The 14784-nt window shown below is 36.8% G+C and overlaps 1 protein-coding gene across 1 annotated transcript in view; it reads left to right on the top strand.

The window, feature by feature from the left end:
• Positions 1-14784, top strand: part of bor (ATPase family AAA domain containing bor) — a 140877-nt gene extending 126093 nt beyond the window's left edge. Inside the window, exon 10 of the mRNA XM_067149928.2 lies at positions 10896-14784. Coding sequence (XP_067006029.1) covers positions 10896-11075 — 180 coding nt within the window. The 3' untranslated portion in view covers positions 11076-14784. The remainder of the gene's footprint in view (positions 1-10895) is intronic.

The following is a 14784-nucleotide window of genomic DNA, read 5'->3' as shown; positions in this document are numbered from 1 at the left end:
TCAGATAATATATATCTAAGCAATAAATCACACTGAGGTTCATTCACAATGATATTATCTTAATAAATGCAGCATCCATGCCTAAATTTCTCCTGCATAATATCTAATATTGGCCGCTTAGATTCCCATAATATAGCATACGGCAGATCACAATTTCCAGGATTATTCCTAGTAAAATCACAACATTCCCTACTTGTGAAGTAGTGATCGACGACCATACGGTAGCATTCAAGTTGTCCATCTATGCATGTTACATTTTTGACACCACAAAATTATTCTACTCTACCTTAAGCAACTACATGGCAGGATAGAAGTAAGACATTTAGTTTGGGTATTTATAGGGCTGTTGACTTCGGGAAGACGACACCTCTCATTTCTCGGTCTTAATTTTATCCATTGGCATCCATCTCAACACTCTCCAGGTCAGTCAGGACCACTCCTTTAAATTAGTTCCTCATAATTGGATATTTGAACATCTTTTGGTAAATTCCTTTCGTGTTGCTCGACATTGTAGTACCTGAAACTTGTAACATGAGGTAAGTGCAATGTTGTATACATAAATACCATTCACAATATTTTTAGTTAACACTCGCCTCAGTATGTCGGGAGAGAATCAGATATATCTTTTCTCTTTACAACAAGTTATTTGTATTACTTATAATCTCGCGATCATGGCCAGCTTTTATCTACTTTTTTCCTAATCATGTGCGATTCTTCTAAAGCTTTCAGAATCTTTTCTCAATTTCTATATATTGTTCTTTTTGGAACAAAATTCAGTGCTAGACTGCAGTAATAAAAGTTGGTTTGCATTGAAGAATATTCCAAATTCTGTAGCCTCCCAGATGTTTTTGACGTTAGTGCATAACCTCTTTGATACAGAATGCTCTTAAAGTCATTGACATTGGCAAAGGAATTCATTTAACAATCCGTCACCTTCATAGTTTGACGTGCCAGTCAACTATCTCAGAATGAGTCTCGATTTTCGAATTATATCTTACTAGATAGATAAGGTATGACCACCGTATGTAGACGGAGCTTGGCCCATTTGATCCAACTCATTCCATGGCCTCAGCTACACATTTTTGTCATTTATGTTTCATACCATTTATTTACATTTGTTCATCTTCTGCCTGAAGAAACTGCAATGTTTATTCAATACTATTTTATCGTACTATGACATTCCATTACCGACCGTAATTTAATAAGATACCACGGGGTTCTGAGCTTATTAATTCACCGGTACCCTCAATCCGTTATCTGCTATTTGTTCGCTTAAGCGGGTTATTTGACTCACTGATGTACTTGGACGTATGACAACTCGACGTACGATTTCATAAACTTTACATTGCTGTAAACTTTCAATGTTCTCTTTAACTGTAATCCAGCATTCATTGGAAGTTTATAGTATTGTACCAGGAAAAATGTCTTTAACTGCTGATACTAGCTTGAAGAGCATGGACTATTTCTAAGGGGTGGAACGTAAGCATTGGAGTTGGTACAGAGAGGCCACCGTGCGGTCAGGGGCACGCAACTTTGAGCTTGCATCCGGGAGATAGTGGTTTTAAATCCCACTGTCAGCAGCCCTGAAGATGGTTTTCCGTGGTTTCCCATTTTCACACCAGGCTGTACCTTAATTAAGGCCACTTTCACTTCCTTCCAACTCCTAGGCCTTTCCTATCCCATCATTGCCATAAGACCTATCCGTGTTGATGTGACATAAAGCAACTAGCCGGTACAGAGAGGGGTATTAGTTCATTGAATTTATATTCTTTTGAAAATCTGGTTTTATTGTTCATTTGAAATAAATTCATATTACCTTTTACACAAGTTGAGTTGATGCATTGTAGCAGGCTGGAACCTCCGGACTCCGGGATGATTACTGAGCTCGGTTTGGACAGGGACCATGCCAGTCCTTGATGCAAAGTTCTCGACATTACCTATCTTACATTCTAAAATTTCTAGAATTTCTGGAGGATCTGGAAGTTCTACAATTTCTAGGTGCACATGTTGCAGGGTTCGGTCTTGCACGAGAATACTGAGAAGTGAGGCGTGACGAGCACACAAGTCCCCCGTATGGTATTCAACTCACTTGTATCACTGTCAAATTAATTTAAACTCTAAATACTGCGTTGATTCATTATAAGTGGGATACGTCAAATGTTAATGAAATCAACTCTTGAATCTTTGGCTCAAACACCTCGTCGAATAACACGTCAAAGGTTCATGAAATTGACACTTGAATAGAAAACAACTGAACTGAGTAACTGATCACACATTGCATGTCAGCCGTATTGATACTTAGGAAAATTATGTACAAATTTACAATGTCAAGTTCGCGACATAAGTTTGCTAATATTGGTACGAACACAACTCTGTACTTAATATTAGCATGTTTGTTATAAATTAAACAAGTTTAATGGCACTCTGAGAATGTTCAACACTGTCTATAAATAATTATTAAAGTTTAACTGCACTTGAAGATTTTTAACTCTGTCTGTGAATAATTATTACGAAGTAAAAACTATAAGCTTAAATGCAGCACTGAAAATTCTTATGTTCTCTCGGAACTTCACGAGAAGAAAACACAAGTTCAAATATGGTATTAATGTTCTATGTTCCCACAGTTTGTTTCGAAAACACAGGTTCAAATGTGGCACTCGGAAATATTCTATGTTCCCACATTCTGTTATGACAACACAAGTTCAATATGACACTTGAAGAAATTACAACACTTGGAAAAATTCTATGTTCCTTTGGAATGCCACTGTTTGTAAAGAAAACACAAGTCCTAATATGACACTTGAAGAAAAATACTGTGTTTCACCGGAACAGAGCACTGGAGAGTCATTGTTGTCTCTCCAAATTACCGAGTTCTGGCTGGACATAGCTTCGGTCTGCCGCACTTGTAGAGCTCCACCTGTCACCCATATCGCAGAGATGGTGGAGTAGTACTGTCTCCCTGTAGCCTAGATCACCATGCTTTTATACCTGGAGCCGATGAAGCATCTCGAAACGTGGATGTTATCCACCTCTATAACTCCTTAAGTACTTGGTAGATTTGCTAGAGAATTTTATAGTTCGCAGCTGTTATTACAACCTCAACGTTGGAGGTGCAAAAATAATTGTTTCTAAACTTCAAATAGACTTTTACAGATGGATCAGAACATTACCATAAATGGTCATGCTCGCTGAGCAAGGCTGGCTCAAGGCGGCCACGCCACTGCTGTGTACGTCAACAGTTCGGCAGGCTTGCCTATCTTTCACCTCGCATGAAGTTTAACTCTTGAACTTGTGGTGTTTCCGGTACAGTATTTTTTCAATCGTAGCGAAAAGGAACTTTGAGAAGGAAGTTTTTTTAAGTTATGAATGTCACAATTGTTTGCCGGTCTTTGTCAAGTGGATTCTTTAACAAAGTGGTCCTCTTATGATAGCTTTTGTAGTGCTTACGATATTTTGGAGGGATTGGTTTGAAAGACTATAAGGCATGAGAATAATAGGAGATTTTCTTAAATGATTGTATTAAGAATTGTAGATAAAACAATAAGAAAATTGACTTACTACACTACAATAAGGGAATGAAAGTGGAAATTTCACTGATTACAGTACAGTATTTAGAAAAGAACATTTTTATCAGTCCTCATCTTTTTGTAGTAATAGATCACTGCGTTTGGAGACTTAAGTAATGTTTAGATACTAGTCGTATGTCACCTGCTAATCTCCTTGTTGGTATCACCCATCAGTTGTCAGAAGTACACTGTTTCCGCAGCAACTCGCTCTCAAATTTATTCAGAAGGTAACTACTGTCATGTCATGATGTGTGGCCTCCACAGAGACTTGATGCAGGTCTTTCGCTGTATAGGCGACCTCGATTAAAACCCTTCTATTATTTCTAATCTCCTGCCAGTTGAAGCCTAACTCTTTTACAGTGCTTCTCAAACTGATCCAACCTCCTTGGAAACCAATCCTCTTTCCTGACACAGATCGTAATTTAAATATTGATGGAATTGTTTTCTGAAAAATGTAAAATTCATGGATTGTGCGTCGAAATCTTAAAAATCCGTTGTACGCTTTTTCCCTTTCTGTGTTTTTCCTGGTGTACCAAATTAAGTTTCTTCAGTCTCATGCTGTCTGTTCTACAATTTTTTTTTTTGGCTGAGTGGCTCAGACGGTTGAGGCAGGTTCGATCTTGGCTCAGTCCGGTGGTATTTGAAGGTGCTCAAATACGTCAGCTTCGTGTCGGTAGATTTACTGGCACGTAAAAGAACTCCCGCGGGACTAAATTACGGCACCTCGGCGTCTCCGGAGACCTTAAAATAGTAGTTAGTGGGACGTAAAGCAAATAATATTATTAGTGGGACGTAAAGCAAATAATATTATTAATAATATTCTTCTTTCGAATGGGCCACCAGAGGACCACGTGCCAATTTCAATTCCTTCTTCTTTGTTCTTTCCTTTTCTTCCAGTACGCTTTCATCTGTTCACTATGTTTCTTCTTTCTGTCTTCAGACCACTTTGAACCAGTCTTTTTTACTTTCCTACCTTGGAATCCTTCTATTTTCAATACTTTTTCCCGAAAGCCTTCTCTATTATTTATTTCTTCTGTTGTTATATTGTTTTTTCCTAAATCCTTTCGTACTTCATTGACCCAGCTTGTCGTTGATTTCTTACCCCACAAATATCTGAAAATCTTACTGGTTAATCTACTATCTTGCATTCGATATAAATGTCGAAAAAACATTAGTCTCCTTTTCCTCATTACATCTGATATATTTTCTATTTTTTGATATATTTCAGCATTACTTCGTAATTTCCAACCTTCTGCTGTGTTTTGTGGGCCTAATATTTTCCTCATGATTCGCCTTTCTAGTATTTCTAGTACCGGGCGAGTTGGCCGTGCTCGTAGAGGCGCGCGGCTGTGAGCTTACATCCGGGTGATAGTAGGTTCGAATCCCGCTATCGGCAGCCCTAAAGATGGTTTTCCGTGGTTTCCCATTTTCACACCAAGCAAATGCTGGGGCTGTACCTTAATTAAGGCCACGGCCGCTTCTTTCCAACTCCTAGGCCTTTCCTATCCTATCGTCGCCATAAGACCTATCTGTGTCGGTGCGACATAAAGCCCCTAGCAAAAAAAAAAAAGTATTTCTAGTTTATCTAAATTATAGTTTAATGCCAGACATTCGCTTGCATATAGGCATTCTGGCTTCACTACTGTGTTGTAATGCCTTATTTTTGCATTTTTGGATAGGCATCTTTTATTGTAGATATCTTTGGTGACACCATAAGCTCTCTCCATTTTATGTACCCTCTCCTCTACTGCAGATTTTTCTAAACCATTTTCTTGGATTATTTCCCCTAGATATTTTAATTTTTTTACCCTCTCTATTTGGCCAATATCTGTTTTCAGAAATTTTGGTGCATCCCAAATATTTGTTAAATTTTTTTTTTTTTTTCCTGCAGAAATTCTTAAGCCAGTTCTACTGGCGATTCTTTCCAAGACATTTACTTGGGTTATAGCAGATGTCACATTTTCAGAAAGTATTGCAAAGTCATCTGCTAATGCAAGACAATTTATTTCGATCCTTTTGTTTCCTCTTCCTAACCTTATCGGTGAAATGTTGAGTTCAATAAGTTTTTCGTTCCAAATTCTCACTATTTTCTCTAGGACACAATTAAAAAGAATGGGGGATAGTTCGTCGCCTTGTCGTACACCAGTTTTTATTTTGAAAGGCTGTGATATCTCTCCCAGAAATTTCACTTTAGAGACTGTGTCTGTAAGTGTTTCACGGATTAGCTTTGCCAGTTTAGACTTTATTTTTTGGCTACTTATTTGTTACAACTAACACATTGAAGCTTTTTTTGGCAATGAAGGAATGAGAAAGGGCTAGGATTGGGAAGGTAGCAGCTGTGGCCTTAATTAAGGTACTGCCCCAGCATTTGCCTTGTGTGAAAATGGCAAATCACGGAAAATCATCTTCAAGGTTGCTGACGCTGGGATTCAAACTCACCATCTCCCGAATGCAAGCTCACAGCTGCGCGACTATAACCGCATACCCAACTTGCTCGGTTAAAATTCTCTTGACCGTCCTCTACAACACTTTTGTTGCATCTGTTATCTTTTGTTGTACTTTCAACAATTCCCTTCTATACTGTTCTTGTGTTTTATTCTTTCTGTCCTCAGCTTCCTTATTCGTAAAACTATGAACACTGAACAGTCTCTCATGTTTCTCCTCTTGTTGTCGCAAACTTCAGCTTACCATTTTCAGTGGAATAATTCACTTTGGGCACGAACAGTGGGAATATGCACTGACAATGTACTGATTTGTTTTGCTACTGACCATACTTGCTCAGTCAAGTCTGTCACAAGAAGCAGCCTCTTCTCTTCTCACCTCTCTTCTGCATTCCACTAGTATACTAGCTGTCAATCAACATGTGTTAAGTCTGCCAGCAGACTTTGCCTTATGTATCATGTGCCAAATAGATTTGAGGCAGTTATAAAACATGTACTACACAATGACCGACAACAGGCATGAACAGTGAAACTGACTCGTCTCACTTTCCCTCCAGAATTAAAACTTGTCGTGTACAATAGTATGTATGATTCTAACTCAGGCGCTTAAGATGTAATGATTGGCGCTTACGATAACCAGGTGTTCTGTATATTACTGATGGTCAATCAGTATTCTAAAGGCTAATGCCTTGTCGATGCAATCACTCTCTTCTTTCATTGGCCGTTCATTACAGTTCCATGTAATTGTTACAACCTAACCTCTTCTTGATGTTGTCCAAATACTTCATCCTAGGTCTCCCTCTCCCTTTCTTTCCCAGCACTTTCCCTTCAAGTATGTTAGTGATGAAAGTATTGTCTGATGACATGTCCAATAAATTTTAATTTCCTGTTTTCCATTTCCTTTAAAAATTTTCTCTCTTCTTTAACTTCCCTTAAGACTTCCAGGTTGGTTTTTCTTTCCGTCCGTTCGTTGTTTTTACCCTCTAGATTCATTTGATGCTTCCAATACTTTGCCAGCATGTTCAGTGGAGTCCAATTGACATATAAATATCATAACCTCAATTTTGACAAAAAATGTCGCTTAACGAAACAGGGACTATATTTAATCTGTACTTGAATATAGGAGCTGTACAGTGTCTTACTGTTTCACAAGCATGTCGTTCATTGCTGCCAGTGCAGCAAAAAGTGAAGACGTATGCTATGTACGTCAAGCACAGTTACCCCCAGTTATAACTTCTGCTCCATCCACAATTGTACCCAGAGATTAGCTAACTGATGTAATTTTTTTACTCAATTGTTTCCATTGGATTGGTCATAGGAAAATATGGACCTAAACACAGCCAAGTAGCATCAGTTCCCTTTAGAACATTTTCTAACCCAGAATGACAAGGGGCATTATCCTAGACTGTCCCTTAGTTTATTCTCTATCTCTTACCACATCGCAAGGACTGTCCTTAGCCAACTGCTTGCATATTCCACTGTATATGATCAGTGTTCTTTCCTTAGATATTACTGCGGCTATTGACATTGCAATTAAAAGAAATAAGTTTCATAATGATAGATCCGTATTGAACTGTGATTACAATAGAGTAAAATAATATATTATTATTGGACCAATAATAATATATTATTTTACTCTATTGTATTGACATTGCACCTATTCTATGAACATTTGGCCCTCATGAACCTGACAAAACTTGTGTAGCTCTTGTGCCTTTCTTTGAATGGCCTGTATTTCATCTACAAAACAAATTAAAATTTCACAGTACCACAGATCGAATTGTCAAGCATGATATAAAAACAGTGTTTGGCACTGTCACTAAAATTGTTCACAGTTCAGGTAAAAGCAAGGACAAATTGTCCCCACTATTACACCCTGGGGTATACAAAATTTCCTGTACTTGCAACAAGCGATATATTGGCCAGACATGCCAGTCTATTGGTACTCGTATCTAGGAACACCAACAAAATATCCGTCTCAACCAGCCAGACAAGTCAGCAATAGCTGAGCACGTCGTATCGTCGGTTCATGATGTAGTGTTCCAAGATGTTCGAGCCCTTACTCACACTAAACACTACAGGTCTAGGATTATATGGGAAGCTGTGGAATTATGTAAAACTCCTAACAATTTCAACAGAGACTCAGGCTATCCATTCCAGGTCAGGTGTTAAGTGCCATATTTCATAACGTGTGTACAACTGTTACGCCCCCCCCCACCTCGCACTCGTAATCCTCTGTTTTTCTACACACTCTTTTTTCTTCAGCTCTATTCTATTCATCTATTGTGTGAGTATTTTTGTTGCACTTCATTTTTAATTTGTTTCTGTTCATTTAGTCTACTAAATTCGTCCCTGATTCGTCTGATGAGCTTGCTGTTACTTCGTAACATACATACGGTGTAATAAGACACATCTTAATTGGAGCTTAGATGGTATTGTGAGCTACCACTTGGAAGGCCAGCGTACAATGAGCTATCTAGTGACGAATGAGAGTAGCACTTACTATAGACCAACGGTGAAGCATTCTTAAACTCAAACCTTCATTATTGGAGAAGTCTTCCACATGACCAGTCAAGATTTTCTTTTGAAGATGCAAAGTAAAATTCTCTGCGAAACTTAAAGAATTTCACCTTGTTTTGTGACACGACAAAAGCCCAAAAGCTTATTATCCTTCCTGCAATTTGTTTAGTCTATTCAGGTGATTTGCTTTCCATTTTGAATGTTATTATTTAAAGTATTAATATATTCCGTACATTTACTGTGTGTTTATTATTCACAGTATTGATCTTTATAGATTGGACGTGTACCTTTTTCTTTGTATATTCCTTCTAAATAATTACTTACAGGTGATATACATACATCTTTCCCAAATTCCCATAGCACTTCAGCTTTGAATTGTTTTAAACTCAAAATGCAGTCCTAATCACAGCAGAATACCCTCTATTTCATCTTTACTTAAAATTTTAGTTTGGATCCTCCTTTTTTTGTAACATTCTTACTCTACCTGAATTGACCCAGTGAAATGCAGTTTTATATTTCACTCCCAATGCCACTCAGTTGTCTCCTCTGTTCTCAAATACCAAAATCCTTTCCTGGTCCTGATTGTTTTTCTTTCGACAACAATTTCCTATTCATCTGTTTGATAGGTAGGCATATTCTCTTTTAGTATTTTGGCAAAGCACGTTGCATAAAGGTGTCGATTTGGAAGAAGGCGTTTTATGGTATTTGTTACCATGGATACCCTACATATGCCACAATTATCTTTCAGTTACATTTCTTTATACGAAATACATTCTTGACACACAGAATTTTACTATCAAAATAAAAGTTTATACTGGTTGCTTAGATACAAAACCATATGTACTAACTTAAGTTCTTATAAAAACATAATTCTCACTTTCTGTTCATACATTCTGAAATTCATTTGATGTATATTACGAATTACAAATTATATGTTCTGAAATTAAATTGATCAATTTGTAATATAAAGGGCGCTTTCTGAAATCATTTTAATATAAGAGGTGTGTTCATAAAGAAACAAACTTTTGAAATGCTACTGCTGAGCGCATGTAGCGGCAGGTTTAGGCAAGAAACTGTCAGTTGCCATGTTTCACTTTGACCGCTAGTTGACGAGCTAGAGCCACTGAAGTGAGCATGTGCACAAGCTGTTTGTCGTATTAGTACCAAAGTGACAGTGAAAGAGCTTGAAAAACACGTGCGCGCGTGTATGTGTGAATGGAATTTTGCTACAAACTTGGCAAAACTTTCACAGAGACATTTCAATCAAATTTTGAGTGACACTTGAGGTGCGTCATGTTACTGCAAAATTTATGCCGCATTTACTGACTGATATGGCTTGCTAGTCCCAGTGACAGTGAAAACTTCCTTAAGAACATAACAGGCGATAAGACGTGATTTTATTGCTATGATATTGAAACCAAATCATAGAGGAGATTCAGGACAATACAAGAGACCTGCGCGTCATCCCAGAAAGGCTTTCCAAAAATGGAAGAAATGATGGGAACTGTGTGCTGCCTGTAGAGGGGACAATTTTGTGGGGGACATTGCTTAAAATGTTGTACAGTGAGCAATAAAGATGTTATAGCAACAGTTAGTTTTCTTTTTGAACACTTTGTATTCTGAAATACAACTGAAAATGGTCTAAAGTACGGCTGGTGGTGCTGTCAGAGGGTGACTTAATTGCCTGCAGTCCTGAGGCTAAGATGCGAAGTATGGTTTGAGACTACATTATGTGGACAAAATCAAAATCAAAACTGAGCATGTGATAATTACGCAGGCAAATATGGTAGTTAATTTCTTAATACTCCGCTCCCTTTTCCTTACAGCTGTACTACAGTATTTGCAAGTATGGTGAAAACAAAAATTCTGTCCTTTGAATCTCTTTCAATTTTTGTTTCTCAAATATCATCAGTTCAGTTTTTTTTTTTCACTTGTTATTGTCTTTTCTTATGTACAGTTGCCTGAAGAAAGAATGAATCCGTGGTATTGTCTAAGTTCCTCGCAGGTATATTTTTACTACAATTGATTAATTTCATCTTATTCCAATATACAGTATTTGTTGACAAAATACCTAATTGCTAAGTGAAAAGGTCCACCTTTTCAACACATAAAAAAATTGAACTAATAGGTTTGCTTGTGGGTATCCATAGGGTTTGTTTTTGTATAGAAGGTGAATTATATTTTGATGGTAATTGAAATTTAAGTCTGATAAAAATGAAATGTGGGAACATACAATACCATGTGCTCTTTTTTTTTTTTTTTTGCAGCTGTACAGTGGCTAATGTATCAGTGTATGTTACACTTGATAAGCTGAAGTGATGAGCTTTCTAAACATATGTATTTATTTTATTTCAAAATCTCATTGCAGGTCCTATGGCAAAGTGAACAAGAACGAAATGAATCCAGGGCTTTGTCTGGAAAGGATGCTGACTACATTCCTATTGTACCTGCAATTAGCTTGGTGAAGGGTACAGGAGTATGTGAACCTCTGAAGGCTAGAGAAGATGAAAAAAGTAAAACAAGCAAAAAGGATGACACAAAGAGCTAGAACTGGAAGAGCTAGGAGTGTCGTGCTAGTCAGACAGGGCCTCTTACATATTTAGCTTACACTGTGGGTAAAATATTTAAGGAAGACTGAAGTCGACATGACGCACTGGGGACCGGGATCTCCGATGTTAGCGTCGTCCTTTTTTGCTACTGATCTCCGGTTTCTCAAAACGCGTTTGATGTAGCAGTTCTTGTGTTCCAGTAGGCTAATATTGTTCATGGTGAAGTCATTACACTTGCCATACCTCTTTGTCACAATATTATGTCCTTAACAAATCTTCAAGACTCTGAAAAAATGCCATTCAGTAGTCAATGAAACTTTGTTGGAAGTCACGTTATTTTAACAACAATGATAAACAAAATGAAACATGTTCATTGGGGGATGTAATTGGCAGCATATTGATGGTGCATAGAAGTTAATATTTTGTTCTGCATTGTTCTAATTTGAGTGTTATATATTTGATTGATGAAGTTAGTCTATGTTTTATTAGGTTTCTGTATTTTATATACTTTGTAAAGGCATGGTTTTAGTATTAATCTTGTAAAAGCATTTTTATATACTGTACTTGACATATATTTTGAAAGGAATTGATGTAAGGTTAGAAAACATTAATCTTGGAAACCTTCTTACCAAACTGAAACATGAATTCCAGTGTATACTGTATATGGGTTTGAATCCTAGCTGGAGAGAGAAGTTGAAAATAGTTTTTTCTCCTTGTGAGTTCCAATGATGACTGTCACAGGGCTGTAATCATATTGAATTATCAGGGAAACATTAATTGTATGTTCACTGACGGGGTATATCAGTGGTGTTTAGTTGGTATCTGGAAAGATGTAGAGAACATGGAGATAGTAATGTAACTTGCTAAAATTTGAGCCTTCGTTCTTGGTCTTTTCTTACCAGAATTCTGGTTTAACTACGGCGATATTGAGTTTCTTTCCAACAATCTTCAGTACTCCTTTCTGTGGATTCCTGTTAGTAATACGTATTCAGCATACACTATTGGACATGCTCACCTCTGTACTGTAACGGTTAGCACTCTTAGCTGCTGTCCTTGAAGCCTCTGTTTGATTCCCGGTTCTGCCAAAAATGTAAAATTGGCAGGAAGGCTGTTATGTGGTTAAATAGGTACATACAGAACTTGCCACCATTGGAGGTTTGCCTGAAAGGAGCTCCACCACTTCAGGATGAGGATATGAATTTACTATTGGGCATGGAAATTGCCATGTACAAAATTTTCCTCCTGTTAGAGGACAGGAGATTAGCATGTTGTCATGAACCAGGGCTTCTTACAGGGCCTCTTCATTCTTGACTTTTCTGTAAAGTGAGGCTCTCTGTGGAAGAGCCAAGTAGGTATTAAATTGGGGTGCGTGGATAGGAAATCATACTATGCTAAACCCTGGTCCCTAAATTAAGACTGCAGATTGATTGTTCTTACAGAGATATCTTGGTGATTTTTTCTGAACCTTGAACTTACGAAAGTACTGTGTTTTATTAAATAATAATAATTATTATTATTTCTGGATTAAAGAAAATGAAATTTGGTTGAAAGCTTGCCTTTTTTTGTGTTATAGACTTGTTGTATATAAGTACAAGTGTACAGATAGTGACTTTCTTCCAAATGCCAATTCAGTAAATCTTATCATTTTCATGGGAACACAGTAATTCCATTTACTGCCATAAATTCTGTTCTGACAGTTCTTTTCCATCACTATCTCTAGATTTTATTTACTGAAAAGTCAGTTTGTCATCAATTCATTACCAGAAATTTATCACACTAACAGTGATACATAAGTGATCCATTGAGTATTAAAGAGAAGTGATTGCAGTGTGTCATATAGGGGATACAACTTAACATTTCTCAGTATTGAAGGTCATGTAATATAATGATGTAAGTTAATACATAACACTTAACAGGAAAAATTAGTCCCCATGTTCTATGCAACAACAGAGCAACAGTGAACTTCAGTTTAAGCCTTTGTTGGAAAGGTACCTTCTTTTGTTGTTACTGTAGTAGTAGGGCCTACTGTAGTAGTACATGTTTTCATGTTGCATCAAAACATAATACCTAGTCATTATTTTTTATTTTTGCTTAGGGTGTTATCACAGAGAAATTATGTATGCCAACAGTTAGTAGTATTAAGGCGCCAATTAAATACATTCCAGTAACATTTGTAATTAGAAATTTTTCCGAACTTGTTAAAGTTTGATTCATTAGTGGTTCTAGTGATTCGGGAAGGCTGACTACCTGATGACTTGTTTAATGGATGTATTAGTGCAGTTGAAAAAACAGAAGAAACTAATGTATGTTGTTTACAATGATATGTAGTTTCTAATATTTGAAAAAGAAAAAAAAAAAAACTCGTGAGGGAGGGTGGGGCAGTTGATTGCACATTAAATATTAACAAATAATTATTTTTGATGGAAGATAATTTAAATTTTCTTTTGGTTCTGAAGTCAATAAGGTAGACAGCAATTGATATTAGAACTGTTCATTTTTCAAAACAGACCACATCTTCATTTCAGGTGTATTGAGCTTTTATCTAGTTATTTCACAGTAGTTAGTAAGAATAGATGAAATAATTCTACTCTCGTAGTATTATACAGTATTCTTGTGCCAAATCATATTTCCAAATATAGAAAGGTGTTATGGCCATGGTGTCTTCCAAATATGCTTGATAGCATTCTGTTGTGGTGTAATCCTTTTCCCACACGAGATGCTGGGCAGTGTAACCGTATAGTATAGTGCCTCACCTTATGTCAATGCTTTTCAGCTTTAAGTGTGAGGTTTTAGTAAAGCTGTGCCTTTGCAGAGTTATATACGAAGAACCATGCATTTTCATATGATTGTTGGAACAGATGAATATTTGGCATAGCTGACTTCTTTGTTCTCATGCATATAAACTCTCCAGGAATGTATTCTGAATTTTCTAGAGGTTTTGCTGGGTGCTTAGCCTTTGAGAAAACTTTAGAATATATTTCTGGTGTGTATAGTCCTTCCTTATTCCTGAACATTTCTGATTTAAAACATGTCTGAAAATCTGTTTACATTACGAAATTTTTGTGAGGAATTCATTAGTAAAACACAGTTCCTGAGAATAGTGTTCATTGTTCGAAACTCTGCTCCTTGGATTGGTATTGTAGGTAGAATGTGCAGCTGTGGTTCTTGGCAACCTTACATAGTGTATACAGTACTGACTGACCAATCCTGATTCATATCTTCATACATCTTTCCTTTCATTTGACAAATCAACTAAATTTCTTCTCCTTTTGCCTGGTAAGGTTCAACAGATTGTTTGATCAAGGTACAAATAAGCTTACTCATTTAGAACTAAACACTTAAGTTTTTGCATTGACTTATTTGTTATGCTTAGTTACGTAATGTTTGCTACATGTACATTATATGCTACAGTAGACAATTTATCCTCCATATTGGTTGGTTTTTATAATCAGAACTTTAATGAATAATTTTGGACATTAATACCAACAGTTCAAATGGAAGTTGTCCTTCAGTCTGAAATTGTGTTGGCCAAGATTGATTATACTGTGAAAGTAATGTGCAGACGAGCAGGTCTCAGGGAAAATGAACTATATTTCTTCTGCTCTTGCATGTAGCTCTTCACAATTCATGATGTTCATGGATGGTAGAGAATTAAGGAACTCTGTAGAAATAAAGTTCTGATGAAAAAAGTATGTGTTTCCTCTTCTA

This window comes from Anabrus simplex, chromosome 6, assembly GCF_040414725.1.
Source record: "Anabrus simplex isolate iqAnaSimp1 chromosome 6, ASM4041472v1, whole genome shotgun sequence".
NCBI lineage: Eukaryota > Metazoa > Arthropoda > Insecta > Orthoptera > Tettigoniidae > Anabrus > Anabrus simplex.
This window is presented reverse-complemented; position numbering and strand designations above follow the sequence as displayed.